General features: G+C 36.0%; 1 protein-coding gene across 2 annotated transcripts in view; it reads right to left on the bottom strand.

The window, feature by feature from the left end:
* MTREX (Mtr4 exosome RNA helicase) overlaps window positions 1-24,891 on the bottom strand; it is a 133,724-nt gene that overhangs the window by 55,326 nt on the left and 53,507 nt on the right. For both annotated transcript variants that reach the window (XM_059916381.1, XM_059916382.1), the window contains 5 exons: window positions 24,452-24,553; window positions 22,439-22,564; window positions 18,009-18,159; window positions 3,085-3,257; window positions 2,419-2,487 (listed from right to left, as the gene is read on the bottom strand). In XM_059916381.1, coding sequence (XP_059772364.1) covers window positions 2,419-2,487; window positions 3,085-3,257; window positions 18,009-18,159; window positions 22,439-22,564; window positions 24,452-24,553 — 621 coding nt within the window. The remainder of the gene's footprint in view (window positions 1-2,418; window positions 2,488-3,084; window positions 3,258-18,008; window positions 18,160-22,438; window positions 22,565-24,451; window positions 24,554-24,891) is intronic.

Here is a 24,891-nt window from a genome sequence, read left to right as displayed (position 1 = left end):
CTATGTTCCTTGCAGTATTACTGTGTATCTCATAATATAGACAAGATATGGAAGCAACGCAAGTGCCATCAATAGAGGAAAGAAGATGTCTCTCTGTCTCCCACACACACACAAACACACACACAGGAATATTACTAAGCCATGAAAAAGAATGAAACCTTGCCATGTCCAACAACATGGATGGACCTGGAGAGTATTATGCTAAATGAAATAAGCCAGACAGAGAATGACAAATACTAGATGACTTCACTTAAATGTGGAATATGAAAAACAAAACGAGTGAACAAACAGAACCAAACAGAAACAGAGTCACTGATGCAGAGAAAAGATGGCTGCCAGAGGGAAGGGGAGGGGAGGAGGAGAGAAATAGTTGAGGGAGATTAAGAGGTACAAACTTTCAGTTACTAAATAAATGAGTCACAGGCATGAAATGTACAGTGTGGGGAATATAGTCTATAACTATGTAATATATTTTCCTGGTGACAACTAGAATTATCATTACGAACATTTTGAAATGTACAGAAATATATCATTATGTTGTGTAATAGGAACTAACAGTGTTGTCAGTCAATTATGCTCCAAAAACAAACAAACTCATAGACAAAGAGATCAGATTTGTGGTTTCCAGAGGCAGGGGTAGGGGAAGGGGGAATTAGATGAAAGTAATAAAAAGATATAAACTTCTAGTTATAAGATAAATAAATACTAGGGATATAATGTACAACATGATAAATATAACCAACAGTGCTGTTAATTATAACGTTATAATATAATTATAACGTTATAATTATAACAGTGCTGTTATACATGAAAGTTAAGAGAGTAAATCCTAAGAATTCTCATCACAAGGAAAAAAGAGTTTTTAAATTTCTTTAATGTATCTACATGCGATGATGGGTGTTCACTCAATGTACTGTGGTAATCATTTCACGATGTATATAAGTCAAATCATTACATTGTACACTTCAAATTTATAGAATGCTGTATGTCAACTGTTTCTCAATAAAACTGGAAGAAAAAAAAACCCAAGCAAACCAATCAACCAACCAATTAATCTTCAATGGCCTGCCATTGCTTTCAAATATTTAAATCTAGACCCAACATACTCAAAATCTGTATTTTAAATACTTTTCCATGATTAACCTCAATACTTTTTATGATTTTACTCCTTCCCTTCACCGGAAATGTTCTGTGCCTGCTGCATACTACTTCCACCAGCGAATATCCATCAAATGAAATTCTACTTAGTGTTCAAGGTTCCATTTAAAATTTTCAATTCTCTTCCTTCTCAGGTGCCATCTCTAATAGCTCAGACAAAATTTCTTCCTCCTCCTGCTCCAAATGCACTTTGCTTATATCTTTACTAAATCATTTCATATTCTGCCTTACATTTTCATTACCTGCTTGCCTCTGTTCATAAAATGAGTAAGTACAGGAATTGTGTCTATAGTCAATGAATGCTTCTTAAATTAGAATCAAATGAGACAATGAGTGTGACAATACTTTGAAAAAAATTCCTGTAAATTATGAAAATGGTAATAATCTATTCAGTGGGATTAATCGTAGATCATTAATCAAAACTCCTATCACAAACCTATGAACTTAATTATTTCTCCACAGTATCGCAAAGTTCATTTACATATTTCAGGACTAACTTTCAATCCCAAAGCTTAATTCTCAATTGCCTTTACACACAGGCGAGACAAAGAAGTTAATGACAAAATCATGAAATCATCTCATGCAAACCCTTCATTTTAAAGAAAAGAAAAAACAGGCATGAAGATTCAGAACGTCTTGCCTGAGGTCATATACTGGCACCTGTTGGTTGGTGCCTATTGCAGGTAAAGAAAATATAATAGACGGGAAGCCTGATTTAATTTTGAGGTAATCATTTTTGTAACAAATTATCAAAATCATCCTTGACTTTATGTATATGTAATCTTTTCAAAGTATTTATATAAATAATGACCAAAAGCAACTTTATTATTGCCTTCATGTAGAGAGAGTAAGTAAAATTAACCAGCTTTCCTAAGTTCTTTCTTTTAAGTCTCTAACATATACCTGAATCAAAATTCCAGTTTTCAGTGTCAGATGCTAATTTTTTCTAATATTCAATTTAAATAGTAAATTTATAAAAAGGACTGGTGAACTCAGAGAAGAAATGTAAAACTGTCATGAAATTAAAATCTGTGATAGTGTTAGGAAAATAACCATACCACTTTAAGGATAAAATTTATGATTATTCAAAAAATTAATTCCTTATATAGAATTTATTACAGTTTCTCTTAAGGCAATGCTATTTCTTTCTTTCTTTCTTTTTTTTGGTAATGGCATTTCTAATCTGATCAACTTCCTGAGCCTGAAAAAACATTTCACTAAAAATTTATATACAATTCCACTTTTAGGACAACAGTTTACCTTAACATTTGATTTTTTTGAGAAATTCACCACTACACCCCAGCCAAAATCGTCTCCTTCATTCTTTACCTGAAAAGAAAGTAAAGCAAGTAAAAAGGAATGTTTATGTCCAAAAGGCAATTTAGATATCATGCCCACATTACAGGCTAATAAAACTTTGAGTTCTCCTGATAAAATATTTTTTTGAAAGATCATTGTTAAACTTAAAAAAAAAGGAAAAAAAAAGAAATTAACCCTACAGAAAGAAATCACTGCCAAATTTCAAGGGATTCCAGAACAGCAATAACAGGAATCTCTCAGTTGGCAAATAAATGTTAAAATGATATGGTGTATTTGTTTGGAGAATATCTGAAGTCTTTTATAGCTAATGAATTCATCCAGGTCTTAAAACTGCCTTATTCTGGGACAGCATTTCATAACTGGAAATATTTCATGTTAATTCCAAAACTGTCCACTTCAATTTATATCCCCCAAATGAAAATCAGTAGTGATTAAAAGGCCTTCACATGACCCCTCCTTCCTTAGTGCCACATGAAACAGGTAAAAGAATAAAATTAATATAGATAAAAAAACTACTGTATTTTACCAAGATAAGAAAAAAAACTGGAATCTTCATCCAAAAACTACTAAATATTGAAATAATTTATGAAAAAAATAATGACATACCTTCACCAAACGACCTGGTTGTAGAAATGGTAAGCAATATTTTGGTTTGTGAATATATTCTTCAATTTCTTTACCCAATTTGGCAAGCTGCTGCCTAATCTTATAATAGATGACTACACTTTCTTCATTTGGTATTACTATTTTATTATACTGTTCTTCTGAGTTCTTTACCTCTGTAAGTAAATAAAACACATACACAACATCACAAAATTATACATCTTACGTAAATTATACCAAAGATAAATCTTTTTTTCCTACTACAATTGTAGGGAAAAATTCAGACTGCTTAGGTTAGAAGCTTTGAGGAAAAGATTCAGAGAAAACCATAAGACATGCTGTCTAGTTTCTCCCTTCCCCATTAAGGTTCATGTTCTCTATCTCTTCTCACAGTTCCCCAACTCACTGTGACCTCAAAGTGATTCTGAACTGGAGTGGTTTTATCTGGTAAGTTAATTCTCTCCTGTGGATAGGGGGAGAAGACTATTTCTGAGAAATCTAGACCTACACTGTTGAACAAGCACTGCCCTGTAAAACTTTGTATTATGGTAGAAATGTTCCATATCAGCACCTTCCAGTATAATACCCAGTAGACACTATGTGGCTAGTTAAATTTAAAATAATTAAAATTAAATTAATCATTTAGCTCTTCAATTGCACTAGCACCATTTCAAATGCTCAACAGCCATATGTGGCCGTTGACTTCTGTACTTGAAAAGCACAGAGAGAGTATTTCCACAGAAAGTTCTACTGGACAGCACTATTTTGAATCTCCTAATATGCTGCTTTAACTCAGCAAAAAACCCAATTTGTTAATGTCATCAGGCTTCCACCACCACCTGGGACTATGTCTCCTAAAACAGAAGACAGGAAATTCAACCATAGTTATCTCTCTACTCAGTCAGTGGCCAAAACACTAGCCCCTTTCAGCAACTGTCCTTTTAGTTACTCTAACTATCTCTGATGCCACTCCCTGCCCCAATTCTTGCATCTAGGGCTGACCTCCCTTCCTCACTCATTCCATTATGCCTCTTTCCCACTGTGAACAAACACTATTTTTACTTGGGTAAAACACACATAAAATTCACCATTAATGACATGTAGTACACTAACAATATATGAAACCATCACTACCATGTAGTTCTAGAATATTTTCACTACCCCAAAACTCCATACCCTTTAAGCAAACACTACTCATTCTTTCCTCCACCAGACCCTGGCAACCTTTCTGTCTGCATGAATTTGCCTATTCTAGATATTCCATATATACGGAATCATAATATGTGTGGCTTTTATCTTTGGCTTCCTTCACTTAGCATAATCTTCTCAAAGTTCATCCATGTTGTGGCATGTATCAGTACATCATTTCTTTTAATAGTGGAATAATATCACACTATATGGGTACACCATTTTGTTTACCAGTTGATGGACATTTGGATTATTTCTACCTTTTGGCTACCGTTAGTAATGTTGCTATGAACATTCATGCACCAGTTTCTGTTTGAACGTATTTCCAATTCTTTTGCTTATATACCATGAGTGGATGGCATTGCTGGGTCTTAGAGTAATTCTATATTTAAATTGCTGGGGAAGTGCTAAACTATTTTCTACAACAACCACACCATTTTGTTAATTACCTAAAAAAAAAATACCCATCCTAGTGAGTGTGAGGTATCTCAATGTGGTTATGATATGCATTTCCCTAATGATGTCGACCATCTTTTCATGTACTTATATGAAAAGATGTACTTATATATCTTCTCTGGAAAAATGTCTATTCAGATCTTTTGTCCATTTAAAAATTAGGGCCAGTGTCCTTGTCCCCACGGTGAGCCAAGCCACTCCTCACCTCTGCAGGAGAACCTCCAACACTAGGAGGTCAGGAGTTCCATGGACCCTGAATACTGTGGATGGAAACCAATGTGATCTATGAACTAGGGATGCTTGTTTTTACATGAATTGCACTGAAGTTTGAATTCCACTCAAAGCTGTAGAGAGACTGTTCTGAGGACTGGGATAATTTCTGCAGTAACACAAGCCATGTGGCTGACAGGGTCTTGGTGCTCTGGCCATGTTTCAGGCCAGTGCCTCTGAGGTGGGAGAGCCGAGTTAAGGACACTGGTCCACCAGAGACTTCCAGGCTCCACGTAATATCAAATGGCGAAAGCTCTCCTAGAGATCTCCATCTCAATGCTAAGACCCAGCTCCACTCAACGACCAGCAAGGTACAGTGCTGGACACTCTATGCCAAACAACTAGCAAGACAGGAACACAACACCACCCATTAGCAGAGAGGCTGCCTAAAATCATAAGGTCACAGACACCCCAAAACACACCACCAGACACGGTCCTGCCCACCAGAAAGACACACCCCAGCCACATCCACCAGAACACGGGAACCAGTTCCCTCAACCAGGAAGCCTACACAACCCACTGAACCAACCTTAGCCACTGGGGGCAGACACCAAAAACAAAAGGAACTACAAACCTGCAGCCTGGGAAAAGGAGACCCCAAACACAGTAAGTTAACCAAAATGAGAACACAGAGAAACACACAGCAGATGAAGGAGCAATGTAAAAACCCACCAGACCAAACAAATGAAGAGGAAATAGGCAGTCAACCTGAAAAAGAATTCAGAGTCATGATAGTAAAGATGATCCAAAATCTTGGAAATACAATGGAGAAAATACAGGAAATTTTGAACAAGGAACTAGAAGAACTAAAGAGGAAAAAAACAATGATGAACAACACAATAAATGAAATTAAAAATTCTCTAGAAGAAATCAATAGCAGAATAACTGAGGCAGAAGAACGCGTAAGTGACCTGGAAGATAAAACAGTGGAAATAACTACCACACAGCAGAATAAAGAAAAAAGAATGAGAAGAATTGAGGACAGTCTCAGAGGCCTCTGGGACAACATTAAACGCACCAACATTCGAATTATAGGGGGTCCCAGAAGAAGAGGAGAAAAAGAAATGGACTCAGAAAATATTTGAAGAGATTATAGTTGAAAACTTCCCTAATATGGGAAAGGAAATAGTCAAGTCCAGAAGCGCAGAGTCCTATACAAGATAAATCCAAGGAGAAACAAGACAAGACACATATTAATTGAATGATCAAAAATTAAATACAAAGAAAAAATATTAAAAGCAGCAAGGGAAAAACAACAAATAACATACAAGGGAATCCCCATAAGGTTAACAGCTGATCTTTCAGCAGAAACTAGGCAAGCCAGAAGGGAGTGGCAGGACATATTTAAAGTGATGAAAGGGAAAAACCTAGAAACAAGATTACTCAAGGATCTCATTCTGATTCGACGGAGAAATTAAAACCTTTACAGACAAGCAAAAGCTAAGAGAAATCAGCACCACCAAACCAGCTTTACAACAAACGCTAAAGGAACTTCTCTAGGCAGGAAACACAAGAGAAGGAAAAGACCTACAATAACAAACCCCAAACAATTAAGAAAATGGTAATAGGAACATACATATCAATAACTACCTTAAATGTAAATGGATTAAATGCTCCAACCAAAAGACACAGACTGGCTGAATGGATACAAAAACAAGACCCATATATATGCTGTCTACAAGAGACCCACTTCAGACCTAGGGACACATACAGACTGAAAGTGAGGGGATTGAAAAAGATATTCTAAGCAAATGGAAATCAAAAGAAAGAGTAGCAATTTTCGTATCAGACAAGATAGACTTTAAAATGAAGATTATTACAAGAGACAAAGAAGGACACTACATAATGAGCAAGGGATCAATCCAAGAAGAAGATATAACAATTGTAAATATTTATGCACTCAACATAGGAGCACCTCAATACATAAGGCAAATACTAACAGCCATAAAAGGGGAAATCGACAGTAACACAATCATAGTAGGGGACTTTAACATGCCACTTTCATCAATGGACAGATCATCCAAAATGAAAATTAATAAGGAAACACAAGCTTTAAATGATACATTAAACAAGATGGACTTAATTGATATTTATAGGACATTCCATCCAAAAACAACAGAATACACTTTCTTCTCAAGTGCTCCTGGAACATTCTCCAGGATAGATCATATCCTGGGTCACAAATCAAGTCTTGGTAAATTTAAGAAAACTGAAATCGTTTGAAGTATCTTTTCTGACCACAATGCTATGAAACTAGGTATCAATTACAGGAAAACATCTGGAAAAATACAAACATGGACGCTAAACAATACCCTACTAAGTAACCAAGAGATCACTGAAGGAATCAAAGAAGAAATCCAAAAATACCTAGAAACAAATGACAATGAAAACACGACAACCCAAAACCTATGGGATGCAGCAAAAGCAGTTCTACGAGGGAGGTTTATAGCAATACAATCCTACCTCAAGAAACAAGAAACATCTCAAATAAACAACCTAAACTTACACCTAAAGCAATTAGAGAAAGAAGAACAAAAAAACCCCAAAGTTAGCAGAAGGAAAGAAATCATAAAGATCAGATCAGAAACAAATGAAAAAGAAATTAAGGAAATGACAGCAAAGATCAATAAAATTAAATGCTGGTTCTTTGAGAAGATAAACAAAATTGATAATCCATTAGCCAGACTCATCAAGAAAAAAAGGGAGAAGACTCAAATCAGTAGAATTAGAAATGAAAAAGGAGAAGTAACAACAGACACTGCAGAAATACAAAGGATCATGAGAGATTACTACAAGCAACTCTATGCCAAAAAAAAGGGACAACATGGAAGAAATGGACAAATTCTTAGAAAAGTACAACCTTCTGAGACTGAACCAGGAAGAAATAGAAAATATAAACAGACCAATCACAAGCACTGAAACTGAGACTGTGATTAAAAATCTTCCAACAAACAAAAGCCCAGGACCAGATGGCTTCACAGGCAAATTCTATCAAACATTTAGAGAAGAGCTAACACCTATCCTTCTCAAACTCTTCCAAAATATAGCAGAGGGAGGAACACTCCCAAACTCTTTCTACGAGGCCACCATCACCCTGATACCAAAACCAGACAAAGATGTCACAAAGAAAGGAAACTAGAGGCCAATATCACCGATGAACATAGATGTAAAAATCCTCAACAAAATACTAGCAAACAGAATCCAACAGCACATTTAAAGGACCATACACCATGATCAAGTGGGGTTTACCCCAGGAATGCAAGGATTCTTCAATATACGCAAAGCAATCAGTCTGATAAACCATATTAACAAATTGAAGGAGAAAAACCATATGATCATCTCAATAGATGCAGAGAAAGCTTCTGACAAAATTCAACACCCATTTATGATAAAAACCCTCCAGAAAGTAGGCACAGAGGGAACTTACCTCAACATAATAAAGGTCATATATGACAAACCCACAGCCAACACCATTCTCAATGGTGAAAAACTGAAACCATTTCCTCTAAGATCAGGAACAAGACAAGGATGTCCACTCTCACCACTATTATTCAACATAGTTTTGGAAGTTTTAGCCACAGCAATCAGAGATGAAGAAGAAATAAAAGGAATCCAAATTGGAAAAGAAGAAGTAAAACTGTCACTGTTTGCAGGTCACATGATACTATACACAGAGAATCCTAAAGATGCTACCAGAAAACTACTAGAGCTAATCAATGAATTTGGTAAAGTAGCAGGATACAAAATTAATGCACAGAAATCTCTTGCATTCCTATTCACTAAGGATGAAAAACCTGAAAGAGAAATTAAGGAAACACTCCCATTTACCACTGCAACAAAAAGAATAAAATACCTAGGAATAAACCTAAGGCGACAAGAGACCTGTATGCAGAAAACTATAAGACACAGATGAAAGAAAATAAAGATGATACAAACAGATGGAAGGATATACTATGTTCTTCGATGGGAAGAATCAACATTGTGAAAATGACTTACAACCCAAAGCAATCTACAGGTTCAATGCAATCCCTATCAAACTACCACTGGCATTTTTCACAGAAGTACAACAAAAAATTTCACAATTTGTATGGAAACACAAAAGACCCCAAATAGCCAAAGCAATCTCGAGAAAGAAAAATGGAGCTGGAGGAATCAGGCTCCCTGACTTCAGACTATACCACAAAGCTACAGTAATCAAGACAGTATGGTACTGACACAATAACAGAAATATGGATCAATGGAACAGGATAGAAAGCCCAGAGATAAACCCACACATATGGTCACCTTATCTTTGATAAAGGAGGCAACAGTATACAATGGAGAAAAGACAGCCTCTTCAATAAGTGGTGCTGGGAAAACTGGACAGTTACAGGTAAAAGAATGAAATCAGAACACTCCCTAACACCACACACAAAAGTAAAAGTCAAGATGGATTAAAGACTGAAATGTAAGGCCAGAAAATATAAAACTCACAGAGGAAAACACAGGCAGAACACTCTATGACATAAATCACAGCAAGATCCTTTTTGACTCACCTCCTAGAGAAATGGAAATAAAAACAAAAATAAACAAATGGGACTTAATGAAACCTAAAAGCTTTTGCAGAGCAAAGGAATACATAAACGAGACAAAAAGACAACCCTCAGAATGTGAGAAAATATTTGCAAAGGAAGCAACTGACAAAAGATTAATCTCCAAAATTTACAAGCAGCTTATGCAGTTCAATATCAAAAACCAAACAACCCAATCCAAAAATGGGCAGAAGTCCTAAATAGACATTTCTCCAGAGAAGATATACAGATTGCCAACAAACATATGAAAGGACGCTCAACATCACTAATCATTAGAGAAATGCAAATCAAAACTACAGTGAGGTATCACCTCACACCGGTCAGGGCATCATCAAAAAATCTACAAACAATAAATGCTGGAGAGGGTGTGGAGAAAAGGGAACCCTCTTGCACTGTTGGTGGGAATGTAAATTGATACAGACACTATGGAGAACAGTAAGGAGGTTCCTTAAAAAACTAAAAATAGAACTACCATACGACCCAGCAATCTCACTACTGGGCATATACCCTGAGAAAACCATAATTCAAAAAGAGTCATGTACCACAATTTTCATTGCAGCTCTATTTACAACAGCCAGGACATGGAAGCAACTGAAGTGTCCATCGACAGATGAATGGATAAAGATGTGGCACATATATACAATGAAATATTACTCAGCCATAAAAAGAAATGCAATTGAGTTATTTGTAGTGAGGTGGATGGACCTGTCATACAGAGGGTAGTAAGTCAGAAAGAGAAAAACAAATACTGTATGATAACACATATATATGGAATCTAAAAAAAAAAAAAGAAAAAAAAAAAAGAAAAAGGTTCTGAAGAACCTAGGGCCAGGAGAGGAATAAAGATGCAGATGTAGAGAATGGACTTGAGGACATGGGGTGGGGGAAGGGTAAGCTGGGACGAACTGAGAGAGTGGCATGGACAGACATACACTACCAAATGTAAAATAGATAGCTAGTGGGAAGCAGCCACATAGCACAGGGAGATCAGCTCGGTGCTCTGTGACCACCTAGAGGGATGGGATAGGGAGGGTGGGAGAGAGACGCAAGAGGGAGGAGATATGGGGACATATGTATATGTATAGCTGATTCACTGTGTTATAAAGCAGAAACTAACACACCATTGTAAAGCAATTATACTCCAATAAAGATGTTTAGAAAAAGAAATTACATTGTTTGCTTTTTGTTGTTGAGTTGTAAGTGGTCTTTATATATTCTGGATACTAGACCCTTATCAGATACATGATTTGCAAATATTTTCTCCCACTCTGTGGGTTTTCTTTTCACTTTATCGTTGGTATATATTGAAGTGCAAAAGTTTTAAAATTTAGATAAAATCCAATTTATTTATTTTTTCTTTTGTTGCTTGTACTTTTGGTATCTTATGTAAGAAACCACTGCCATATCTAAGGTTATGTAGATTTTTAGCTATGTTTTCTTCAGAGATTTATGGTTTCAGCTGTCTATTTAGGACTTTCAGCTATTTTCAGTTAATTTGTGTATATGGTGTGAGGTAAGGGTCCAAATTCACTTTTTTTGCATGTGGCTATCAATTGTCACAGCAGCACTTGTCAAAAATCAATTGACCACAGATATATGGGTTTATTTCTGGACTCTCAATTCTATGTCATTGACCAAACTCCTGTATTTAACCTGTGTGCTTTAGTTTCTTTACTCACAAAATGAGGATAACAATAGTAGCCATACCCCACAAGGCTATAGTTAGAGACTGACAGAACATATGGAAAGTACTCAGCTAACAGTATAGCACACTGTAAACACTGAGGAAGGATATTACTGTATTATTATTATTTTAAAATTATCATCTTCAACCTTCTCACAGACTGCTCCCTCTAACTTCTGGTCTTTTGCACTCTCTTAGGCATTTAGTTTATTCTTTTGGAAAGACGGAAAGAAGAAAAAGGTAAATGTGATAGCCTAGGACCATGATATCAGGCATGGGAATAAGAGAAGCAAAGTTTTTGATTCCTGAACCCTCCTTAATACCCCACGCATATCCAACTTCTGGCTGAATTCCCACCCCACACAGTCATCCTTATACACAAGCAAGAAATCCAATCTACTGCATGGAGACAGAAGGGAAAGATGTCGTCACCAACAACATGATCTTCTGATTAAAAACAAACAAACAAAAAACTATTAAAAAGTTTGTTCCTCTCCCCAGTTTCCCAGGTCTTTTCCTTTCTGCATCTATTCTAAGTAGATGACACCAACTTAAAAATTCACTTAGGAGGCATCCCATTTTAAAAGTAAAAAAAGAAAAAAAAAATTAAAGAAAGTATTTAGAAGTCACTTCTCTTCCTTCCCTCTTGAAGAGTACCCACCTGCCTCATAGGCAGCTCCTAATTTCCACTGGCACACTGTAACCCTGCATCCTGCTCCTGTGAGCTGACCACTAGAGAGCTCTGCCTCAAGGGACTTCCTTCCTGCAGACTCAGCTTCAAGAACCCTTGCCAGCCTTGCCAGCCCTCAGCTTACCTCTGTGCCCCTCAAGTTTTTCTACGAGCTTCTGTGAGCCAACCCTTGCCTGGACACCCTTATATCCTTAGTATTGAGTATAGCCTGGCCCCCAGGGCTTCAACACGGAGTTTATCCATGAGTCCTTTCCTGCAGAAGGTACAGCCACTTCCAATGACAGGAGGACTTCCTCCTGCCTCATTTCACTGTTAATCCTAGAAAATGACTTATTTTTGGAAAAGAATATGCCTTCCAGACAACTCTTGACTCTTCTTCCAATCACTGAGGATTTCTTACCTTTGTGTTCAGATTTATAGAACCGAGGTATGAAAGAATAATCTTGGGGTATGAGGGGTGGACCAGAATAGAACAAACAATATGCATTCAGAAAGCACTCCAAGAGAAAAAAAAAAAGGCAACTTAACAGCATTTCCCACCTATAAAGAGATAGAGAACAACTACATGGTGGCTGGTAGCTTTTTTGTTTTTATCAAAAGTAAATAGAGGAGGGTTGCAGAGCAGAATGAGCAAGAATTAGCTCCACAGAACATCTGGACTCAAGCTGAAACCCTAAGAGACTGAGCTAAATGAGGGTGTATGACAGCAAGGGCAGCTCACATGTGGTGAGAACTTTATAGCGGAATAAGCAGTTTTTAAAATTATTTAATCTGAGCCTCCTAATGCTTTTAAGTATTCAAAATAGTTATTATAATATCTGTATTATTCTGGGAGTCGAATCACAATTAGGAGACCTGACCCAAATCACATGCCACATGGGAGCAGGACCAAACATTAGAACCCTAAGGTCCAGTTCCAGGATTTCCCTCATCCTTAACAATGAATAAACCATCTCATTTTATCTCCAGCTGCTCAGGAATCTTTCCAAAGTAAATACTTACATATAAATTTGCATCTGTTGATGAAGACCATAATTTCATAAATAATTTTGGTAAAAAACCTAAATCCACAATTTTGTAACCATCTGTTTAAAAAATAGGATATATGTATCTCTATAACATATACTATTATTAAGTTCCTGCACTTGCGTTTGTAGAAAGGAGGCTTAGGTCAATTTGTGCGAAGAACTTTCAGCATGCAATCTACTGGGTCAACAGTTGGCACCAACTGTGACACTCTTCTCTACAGCTCTCCTTGCACTTGACTTCTCTCTTTCTGAGAAAAGTCAACAAGAGCAATAACAATACTTCCATTGCACTTGTCCCTGGTCAGACCTCCCATAGCAAATACTATTTACCTCTGGGCACATTTTAAGAAAGACACGTTTAGACATTTAAAAAGTTGGCTGAAAAAGGAGCTATAGGAAGAGACTGAAATGTTATCAGGGATGTGTGAGGAGACACAGAGTTTGCAGACCATGTCCTCCTCCTCTAAGCCTATTTATTTGTATTAATTGCTTATTTTTAGTGACACCAGAGTCAGATCTGCCAAAAAGTCTGCTGAAGTATTGAGACATGGTCTCTGGAATTTTTAATCTTTTCTTCACTTTTTGTTTTTACCTCTAACTTCTGGTCTTTTGTACTCTCTTAGGCATATTGCATCATCCTGGTTATTTTTAAATGAACTGCATTACTTTCTACATGAACTGTATTCTTTTCATTTGAGAATAGAAGGCTATTCTTAACACGTTATGAGAGTAAACATTATCAGAAGAAGAAATGATTAAAAAAATTTGGTAAAGTCAATAAGAGGTTATATGAAAAGGAAAAATAGACACTGAAATGCTCATCTTGCTGCCTTACCAAAAGTTACAAAGTAACACTGCAGGTATCAGTGGAATACTAAATAAGCACTGACAGGAGAGATGATACACAAAGACTCTGCCTGATGCTTAAAATACTGCTCCCATCCTCCACTCCAAATCATTTCTGTTCTCAGACCACTTAACTAATGAATCAAAAGTTTGAGAGGCAGTTTAAGAAATCACATGTGTTTTGTATCTAGGACTCTAAATATAGATATATACCACTCCAGGAGGTTAGTTTAGGTGCAGCCCGCTTTTTCCCAAATTAAGGAAAGGATATCTTGCACGCCAATCAAAAAGTAGAGGAACCTCAGTATAATAAGCTGGTTTTCCTGCAGGGTACCGCCATAAGAAAGCCTCAGTATCTTAGGAAACAGCATGTGAGATATGTCCATAAACTCTTAAGACAGCCTGCAATCAATTTCCCCCTTTTGAGGGAGAGGGGCGATGCGGTTCCAAAATTATATTTGTATCATATAAAACGTGCAATAGATACAGACCTGTGAGTGATGGGGAAATGGACTGCTACTCCCAGTACCGAGCAAATTTTATCAAAGGTTAAAGTTTAAATGGCTTTACTGATGTATGGCATTACTATCATTAATTAAAACAAGCACTTACTGAGAATTTAACATAAATGATATCATTTAATTTTCATGAGTTTGATGAACTAGATATTATTCCAATTGCATAAAAGAGCAAACTAAGGCTGCAGTAGTCTGTATTCAAACCCACGTCTAACTCCACAGCCCCTGCTATTAACCATGGCATTATCTATTAATGAAACTAAACAAAAAGATTAAAATTAAATCTGCGTTTTTCTTTCCAGTAAAGGAAGAGTGAAATCCTAGAATTTAAAATAATTAATTAATTAATTTTTGGACGCATTGGGTCTTCGTTGCTGTGTGTGGGCTTTCTTTAGTTGTGATGAGCGGGGGCTACTCTTCATTGGGGTGCGTGGGCTTCTTATTGAGGTGGCTTCTCTTGTTGTGGTGCATGGGCTCTAGAGTGCAGGCTCAGTAGTTGTGGTACACAGGCTTAGTTGCTCTGCGGCATGTGGGATCTTCCCAGACCAGGGCTCGAACCCATGCACCTGCATTGGCAGGTGGATTCTTAACCACTGTGCCACCAGGGAAGCCCCAAGAATTTTTACTCTTATGACTCACTGGAAAATCTACTGTGGATTCAGTAAATCAAAATGAAAAACATCTCATGTATGACAGCCATTTAAGTTTGTTGTAAAAATTAAAGCAGTGTATTTGTAAAATAAAGATTAATTCTGTACTTCCATAGATAACAGTCTACATTTTAATTTTGGTATACTTAAGCTGGTAAAAATAACACCAGGTCTCTTGAAAAGATTCTATGTATCGACAGCAAAAGGAATCATACTCTTCCAAGTAATAAGTGAAATGGAAATAAATTTCATTCAAGATGTATTTTGCAATTTAAAAGCACAGAGGATAGCCCCTATCACCTCTACCCATCTCCTCTTACACTACATGCTCTTTGGTCACACAGCTCAGCCCTGCAAAATACTAAAGGTGTTGCAACTACCCCACAGTTACCACTTTCATCACTTAAATTCCTACTTCTTCCACTAAAAAGTCTGTTATACTTTTGATATTTAGTCTATTTGTTGGTTCCAAATATTAGCAAAACAGGTCTTGCCCCTTTAAAAAGAGAGATAGGCAAAGCAAGGATAATTCAATTGCAAGAAGATTCAAGTATATGGTAGCAACACCAGGGGTCAGAGGTTATGTTAACAATCCTTTTAAAACATAAATCAGAACCACACTGAAAACAACAGCAACAACAGTTGGGGGGCTTGGGGAGACACAGGACAGGAGATGGAGAAATGGTGGCAATTTTTTTTTTTTTTAAGATTTTTTTTTTTATGTGAATCATTTTTAAGGTCTTTATTGAATTTGTTACAATACTGCTTCTGTTTTATGTTTTGGTGTTTTTGGCCCTGAGGCATGTGGGATCTTAGCTCCCCGACCAGGGAGTGAACCCACACCCCCTACCCTGGAAGGTGAAGTCTTAACCACTGGACTACCAGGGAAGTCCTGGTGGCAATGTTTAAGCTCACAGTGTGGGTAGCAGAGTCTTGTTCAAAGTTATATCGAATAATCTGAGCCCAGCTATAAGTCCTAAGGGCTTTAAATAAATGGGAAACTACTTGGAGAATTCTCCCTCTATCCCCTGCTGTATCTGGGATATTTTCTATGGAATTACAAAAGAATAATATAAAGTGAAGTTTAAAAAGTAACTTACTTTACCAAAGGGGAAGGGTGGGGGAGGGATAAATTGGGAGTATGGGATTAACAGATGCACACTACCATATATAAAATAGATAAACAGGGTTTTACTGTAAAGCATAGAGAACTAGATTCAATATTTTATAATAAACTATAATGGAAAAGAATTTTTAAAAAAGAACATAGATATATACATATAAATGTGTATAACGAAATCACTTTGCCGTACACCTGAAACCAACACAATATTGTAAATGAACTATACTTCAATGTTTTAAAAAGTAATTAAAAAAATCTGACATCTTTTTTTATATATAAATTTACCTATCTAATCTATCTAATCTATCTATCTATCTAAGGCTGTGGTGGGTCTTTGTTGCTGTGCACGGGCTTTCTCCAGTTGCGGCGAGTGGGGGCTACTCTTTGTTGCGGTGCACGGGCTTCTCACTGCCATGGCTTCTTGTGTTGCGGAGCATGGGCTCAAGGCACGTGGGCTTCAGGAGTTGTGGCTCACAGGCTCTAGAGCGCAGGCTCAGTAATTGTGGCGCACGGGCTTAGTTGCTCCATGGCATGTGGGATCTTCCTGGACCAGGTATTGAACCCATGTCCCCTGCATTGGCAGGCAGATTGCTATCCACTGTGCCACCAGGGAAGCCCAAAGGTAAGTCTTAATATCAGCCAGCTCAAGATTTTTTTCATCGTTGTCTTTTTTTCAGCCAGAGAAGTTACTACATCTATTCTCGTCATATTAAAAAGGGATGACCCACACTTTAATAAAAACAGCATGGGTTAGTTAGGAACAGGAGTCCAAGTCAAACCTGCCATCAATCAAATGTGCAACCTTATATACAGACTTAACTTCTCTTATGCCTTATTTTTTTACATATGTAAAATGATGCCAAAGCTTCTTCCAGCTCTATAGTTTGTAATGAAGAAGCTCTCTTAATTAAGACCAAAGAAATTAAGAGGAAATAATTATGATGTCATCCAGGTAAGGGTAAAAAAAAATGAGAATTTAACTTACTTGGATGTTCCAAGCCTTTTCATTTTTTTAAGGTATATTATTACACTTCATTTACTTTCAGGTGCATAAAATAGAGTGGTACTGTCCTATCCACTTGTGATAGAAATCTCAAATTTGCCTTTATTGTTAAATAAATCATAGTACATTCATAAAATGAAAATATTATGCAGTTATTAAAAACCATACTTTCAAAGAATAATTGAAATTAAATTTTAAAAAGCCAGAATCAGTGAGTTAGTGAATGTAAAGCATTTAACACAAGGCTAGGCATATGATAAATGTTTAACAAATGATATCAACTATAATAACATCATTGTTATTAGCAAAACATTGTTAATCCTGACTTTGAAAAATAAAAAAGATGGAAGAGCCACGAAGTGTTAACAGTGGTTGTGTGGCTGTCTGTGTGAGATTACAAATGGTCTTAAATCTCCATTGTATCTTTTGCCAAATTTGGGTTTTGTTTTTCTTTACAACTATGCATTATTTTTAGAAGATTTACCCAAACCAAAATTTTAAATCTTTGCTTCTATTTTAGATTTTAATCAGTTCTATATGATAATCAGCCACAATCTTCTAGAATAAGGATCAACACACAATACACAATTCTACTTGAACATAGTTACAATAAAACACTTATTTTTTGGACTTAGAAAGCATTATATTAATTTTGAATATCATTATTCATGAATATGAATTATCATGTGATATGTCTATAACAATAAATTATACTAAATTTGAATTAACCATAGAATTATGTCCTGATAGTGTTTTCTTTCATTTTAAAATGTTCTAGTTGGTTACAATGATTTGGCTTACCAGAAAAAAACCAATGGCCAAAGCAGTCAATAACACAGTAATTTTGCTATTTGGTCTACCCTAGCTAAATGAGGCTGTTATGATAATTTTATACTTACTCTCTACTACTCCTGGAATTGCTCTATAATGCTGAAACTGGTAGAAGGATTTTTCCAACATGTACTCAGGATTTATTTCTTCTACTCGTAGTAAGTTCAAAACCATGTTGTAGGTCAAATGGAAAGCACTATTTAGAGGATCAGCTGAGCCCTGAGAGAAAAAAACATGTCAATGTTGTAGATTTTAAAAATAAATTCATAAAAATATTTTTAACCTCCTGAACTGCGTAACAGTTTAGTCTTCACTAAGGAATACTACAGAAATGTATTAAGTTCTTTCCTTTAAATGACCAACACAAAGTGATAAAACAGTTGATCTTTGGGAAAGTGAAGGGGGGAAAAAATCACTAACTAGGACAGTAGCAGTTAAAATACTGTTGGCCAAGTATGTTTAGCTCTCTGCCTTCTAGGTACTTGACAGGATTACACATTTTGCCCTCAGTGGGGAGGGCAAATAAGTTTCAGTAATGTATCACTTCCTGGTCAAATATTTAACCGCTGGTGTGAAAAGCTACATTTTCCCTGCTGGCACAGTGACTGCGAATGTTCAAGATGGTGGTTTCTCTATCAGCTTGAATCCCTAAACAATAATAAGCATAGTCACCTTTGTAAACGTGCAATGAACAAGAGAAACAAACCTTTAAGTTACTGAGATTTAGGTTTGTTACTGCAGCATAACCTAGCCTATGCTAATAGAGCACACTAAATTTATTTCAGAATGACATTCAGAAAAAATTAGTTATTTTGAAACTCTCAGCTTCCTGAAATGACATAAAACTGCCAAAATGTTTCCCCAAAATTTACAGACCAGTCTTTGTCAACACTTCGGTAATTCCCTTCTCCTCCTAATTGTGGCTGTTACCAAAGAAGAGCTAGTTACAATAGTGTGACCTTAACTTGCAACAAGGTTTATGTCCAAAATACTTCCTTGAGATCTAAACTTTTCTTACAACGTTTCTTCAGGAATACTTTCTTCTTTTCTTTCTTTCTTTCTTTTTTCTTTTAATTTTTTTTTTTGGCTGCATTGGGTCTTTGTTGCTGCTTGCGGGCTTTCTCTAGTTGCGGGGAGCAGGGGCTACTCTTCGTTGCAGTGAGCAGGCTTCTCATTGCGGTGGCTTCTCTTGTTGCAGAGCATGGGTTATAGGCGCACGGGCTTCAGCAGTTGTGGCTCGCGGGCTCTAGAGCGCAGGCTCAGTAGTTGTGGCGCACGGGCTTAGTTGCTCCACTAAGGGGAGCATGTGGGATCTTCCCACAAGAGGGCTCGAACCTGTGTACCCTGCACTGGCAGGCGGATTCTTAACCACTGCATCACCAGAGAAGCCCAGCAATACTTTTTTCTAAATGCAAATACTTCCTAACATTGAAAATGGTTATGTAGTGCCCAAATGAGAATGACCAAATTCTTGGGAGATACATGCTGAAATATTTAGAAGTGTCACAAAACATGCAAATCTTTAAATGGCATAGTAAAATACACAAATACTGTTAGGGTATTCAGAGGCTTTTAAATTGAGGCTCATAAGCCAGCCTTATTGCATTCAGAATTATAAATGTATGGATATAGGATTTTATGAGAAGAAGGAGCAGAACTTTCAACAGTCTCAAATGGTGGTATTCCTTAACTCCTGAAAAATCAAGAGCCATTTACCCTAGGGGGTTAGTGAGTAAGTCCCTAAAAACTTAATTTTTATGCACTTTCCTTGAAAATAGGGCCAAAGTGAGATGTGGAGTTAGTATGAAAATCACATTCTTGAGGAAGAGAGGAATGAAAGACAACTTCAGATACTTCATAATTTTACAAACAGACCAACTTTTTACTATTCTATTATTTTTCTTTTCTACTATTACCTCCTTTAAGAAATGTGGGGCTTCAATATTGCAAATGTTTATTTCCAACCTCAAGCTCTGCTTCTATATTCAAACTGCTGTAGAATACACCTATCTGAATTCTCCATCACCTTAAACTCAACAGCGCATTTTAACATTGTATCCAAGTGACCCCAGGACAACCCCTACTTATACCTGATATATTGATATAATTATTAATAGTCTCTTCTTTCAGTATTACAGTATCCTAATTTGATGCTATAAAATATGGCTATACAGCCGTTCCCCAGTGTCCTCGGGTTCCCCATCTGAGGATTCAATGAACTGTGGTTTGGAAAATACTTGGGGAAAAAAATTGCAGAAAGTTCCAAAAAGGAAAACTTGAATGTGTCATGCAGCACAGGCAACTATATACACTGTATTTATGGCTATTTAAATAGCGTTTACATTGTATTCCATACTATAAGTAATCTAGAGATGATTTAAAGTATACGAAAGATGTGTGTAGGTTATATGCAAATACTGTGCCATTTATGTAAGAGACATGAGCATCCTCTCATTTTGGTATTTTAATATACGTGGGGGTCTTGGAACCAATCCCCTGAGAATACCAAGGGAGGACTGTAAATACATAGAATACTATTTACTCTTAAAGAAGAAAATTCTGCAATATGTAACAACATGGATGAACTTTGAGGACATTATGCTAAATGAAACAAGCCAGTCACAGAAAGACAAATCCTGTATAATTCCTCTTATGTGAGGTATCTAAAATAGTCAAATTCATGGACTTAAAGAGTAGAATGGTAGTTGTCAGAGACTGAGAGGAGGAGTAATTGGGAAGTTACTAATTAAAGGGCATCAAGTTTCAGTCAAGTGAGATAAATAGAGATTAGCTATACAACAGTCAACAACAACATATTTTACAACATCATAATTTATTAAGAGGCTAGATCTCATGTTAAAGGTTCTTTCCACAATAAAATTTAAAAACGCTTTTTTTAAATGAAATGAAAGACAATAGAAATTTGCACTTATAGGGTAACAAATCTAGAGATGTCAAGTAAATGGAATGAAAAAATCTATACTAAAGGAACCAGATGCTGCCATTAAAATATTACCTCCTGACTCAATTATTTCCATACACAGAGTACGAGGTAAGAAAATGAGTGTTTATTATATGCGACAACATTTAAAGAAAATAACACAAATTTTCAGTCTTGACCATTTTCCTTACACAAAGAACTATAGTTATATGGACACTTAAAGATGGGTTTCCAAGTGTTAATCTTTAAAACTGAAAATAAGACACCATAAGATCACTCTATGAATATGTACAGATAAGCTTTGTCTTTACTCATATAAGAACATTTAAAAAAAAAAAAGAGGGGCTTCCCTGGTGGCGCAGTGGTTGAGAATCTGACTGCCAATGCAGAGGACACGGGTTCGAGCCCTGGTCTGGGAAGATCCCACATCTTCCCGCAGAGCAACTAGGCCCATGAGCCACAATTACTGAGCCTGCGCGTCTGGAGCCTGTGCTCCGCAACAAGAGAGGCCACGATAATGAGAGGCCCGCGCACCGCGATAAAGAGTGGCCCCCACTTGCCGCAACTACAGAAAGCCCTCACACAGAAACGAAGACCCAACACAGCCATATAAATAAATAAATAAATAAATAAATAAATAAACAAACAAACGAACCCAAAGTCTAAAAAAAAAAAAGAAAGAAAAAAGAACTTTACCTATTTTTGCTTCAGCATACCAGGCTTCCTACAACCATATCTCAAATTCTCCATGCAGTTTCTAAGTCTTAGAAGTTGAACACAGTATATTTCAGAGATACTGACCTATGCACGTCTTAACATGTTTCGAAGATTTATTTTAAGTAGTTAATCAGCTGGCAGTTAATTTTATACTTTAATTCATGTTAAGTTTCCTATCTTATTGACAGTGTTCTCTATGGATATGCTTAATAATTCCTTACTATCAATACATGGAGAAGGAGAAGGAAAGCAATCAGGCAGGTCAAACTTCCTTGAGAAGCTCTTCAAAATAAAACAAAAATCTTAGACAATCCAAAACACAAATACTAAGCAAGCAAAAGGTTAATTTGAAATAAAGCTTATAAATTTAAATTTATTATTGGGATATTATAATCTCGCAACAGGATGAATTAGAATGGTAGATTGTAGAATTAATTTATTAAGCTATCTGGGCTTGCAAAGGTATAGGAAGATAACTGTGCATAATACTGATAATATCTGCCCTACTTCCTGCGCTGATAGGTGAGAAGTGGTTTGTGCAGTCGAGTGGGCAAATATAGAGGTATCTCAAATTTGGAGGGCAAAGTAAACATTTCTGCCCTCTGCAGATCTCCATCCCCTCCACTGCACGACTTACTCTTTTCCTATTAGAACAGAAACTAGGGTACAAAGTATCAGCAATTTGAGCAGTTACCCTCTTCCACCTTCCTAAGCCCAGATAGTTCAGTAAATTAACTCATCTACTCAGAGAGGTATTTGAACTGACACAATTAATTTCAATGTGGTCCTGAAGTATGTTTCTCAAATTCCTGGTGAAGGCACAGAAGCTTAACTTATTACCTTAAGTAGTTGTTTTCCAATCGTTGGGCTCATCTTTTCATCTACCATAAGAATTACAATTCCTCTGTCATCCATTCCCCTCCTTCCAGCACGACCAGACATCTGAATGTATTCACCAGAGGAAATCTGAATGAACATAATTAAAAATGAAAAGTTTAGGAGAAAACCTACTGAAAAACATATTCTTAAAATTATTCTTATCATAAAGTTCACAAGCACAAGCTACACATTCCAAGAAAGGAAACAAGATTAAAAACATGAACTTTTAGGAAAGTTTAAGTAAAAAGACAAAAATGCAAAACACTTAAGAATAATGTTGCAAAACTAAATTTTAGCTCCAAAATGATCAAATAGCTATAGAGAAATACTGGCTAATTCAATGGCATAAAAGATATCTTTGAACTATATATTCTGGAAAACAGGAAAGTTTAAGAAAGCAAACAATGACCCAAACTCTATTAAATACCAATTCTGTCTTGATTATAACAAATTTTCTTAATTTCCAAATGAGATTAATATAAAAATCAACACACACAAAAAGCACAATTTCTATTTTCTCAGTGTATGTCCTTGGCATTCAGAAGAGTCCATTCATCACTAAGAACCACCTAAGGGAGAAAGGTTAGTAAGTCTCCCATGCATAGTCTTTAAGGGTAAAACTGAGCCACCTGAACACTGGGCAAAGTTTTATCTTTAAGTACACGTATACTTTTTTCCTGTGGAAAGGGTCCAGCGTGTTCGGACTCTCAAAAAATGTTTCACTCAAGAAGAGTTACAAACCACTGTGCTACTAGAAGGCATATTACTGATAGCATCAAAAACAGACCTAACGACCTGGGACCAACCTTAAAGATCAGAAAAGAATATTTCAAAAAGGCAGTCCAATAAAATCTCAACAGCGCTCAAGGTCATCGTTACATTTTGACACATTATGATTTTTAGATTTCATAATTAGGATCTTGAATCATCAAGAAATGGTTGTTTTCTTAAATTCAATTACCCACTTTACTACATACCCTTCCCTGGGGTCCACTGGATGCCAAGGAGCATGTAAAGTCACGAAAAACTTATTTATTTATTTTCTTGTAGCATCAGTTTTATTCAAAGAATTAAGTAATTTTAAACTGATGATGAAGAATTTTAAAATTTACATTAACTTAAAATATAAAACATAGGAAAGACTTTATCCACGTTGCAATTAAAAATTATATTCTACATGAAATAATCTTCTTTTGACTTAAAAAAGTCACAAGTTACAGAAAGTTTCTGAGGCATTCTCAAAACTTTAGGGCCTTCTCAAAACCTAGAGGCCTTCTCTATGACGCCTCCCTGACCACTTATATACAAGTGACTTCTTTTCTTGTGTTCTATTCTTCCTATACATACTTCTCAGAGCCCATAAAATAAACTTCCACCTGCACTAAGTCTCTTCACAGTAGGGATTAGTTTGGTTTTGTTTTAAATTTAGCATTCTTAGTATCTACCATAGCTCTAGGCCCATAGTTTAAGTTTGGTAAGAAGCGATTACTTGCTTCTGGATTAAGGATTTATTTTTACTCCAATTCACCATTTCACTCATGATCCCAGCTTTTGCCTTAGAAAAGACATATGTGCAAACCTATTAAAAAAAAATCTCTATTTTAAACCTAAAGAGTAAAACAGTGAGCTACAACTGTAGCCACTACAGTAAAGGTGCTTTAAATAACTTAAAACTTGAAGAAATAAAAATTCTAGACGTATTTTAAATGTATTAAAGCATTCATGACTCATTTGCACACTTATCCCTCATCACCAAACTCTTTCACCTAAAGTAGTTTTTGGTTTTTGTTTTTGGCTAAAGAATAGAAATACAAAGGATCTGAAATTAAACTTTGATGAACTTCTCATATTAGCTCAGGTACAAGTTTTAAAGTATTCAGAACTGAAAATCTCAAAGACTACATGAGCCAAAATCACCTTAGGTAAAACAACTGAAGCTAAAAGTTATTTCAATATATGAATTATTTTACTTACCCATCGGAAATCCTTCCCATCAAATTTTCGGGCGCTTGTAAATAAAACAGTTCTAGCTGGCATGTTAATCCCCATAGCAAAAGTCTCAGTGGCAAATAAGGCCTAAATGAATAAATAATTATACAATTAAACACGTATTTTAAACTGAAAAATAGTTTCGTTAATAAATTACTCAAGTATAAATAAATCATTAATTTTAAAAATTAGTTGTTAATGAAATTCTACAAAAATAAGACATGCTACCCCAGGTGTATTTCAGTATTTTATATACAAAATTATTAAATTGACATATAATTATGTATATTATAGTAAATTTATAATATTTAATGTCCCTTGCATTGCAGAAATTTTTTAATTCAGGGAAAATAGTCTTTCTTTCTGTAATTCCAGTGGTGATAACTTGGAAAGACTACTACTGGTCTAATGGACAAAGCATTATT

The sequence above is a fragment of the Balaenoptera ricei genome, chromosome 3 (assembly GCF_028023285.1).
Source record: "Balaenoptera ricei isolate mBalRic1 chromosome 3, mBalRic1.hap2, whole genome shotgun sequence".
NCBI classification, from domain to species: domain Eukaryota; kingdom Metazoa; phylum Chordata; class Mammalia; order Artiodactyla; family Balaenopteridae; genus Balaenoptera; species Balaenoptera ricei.
The sequence above is the reverse complement of the archived record's forward strand: the minus strand, read 5'-3'. Positions and strand labels throughout refer to the sequence as shown.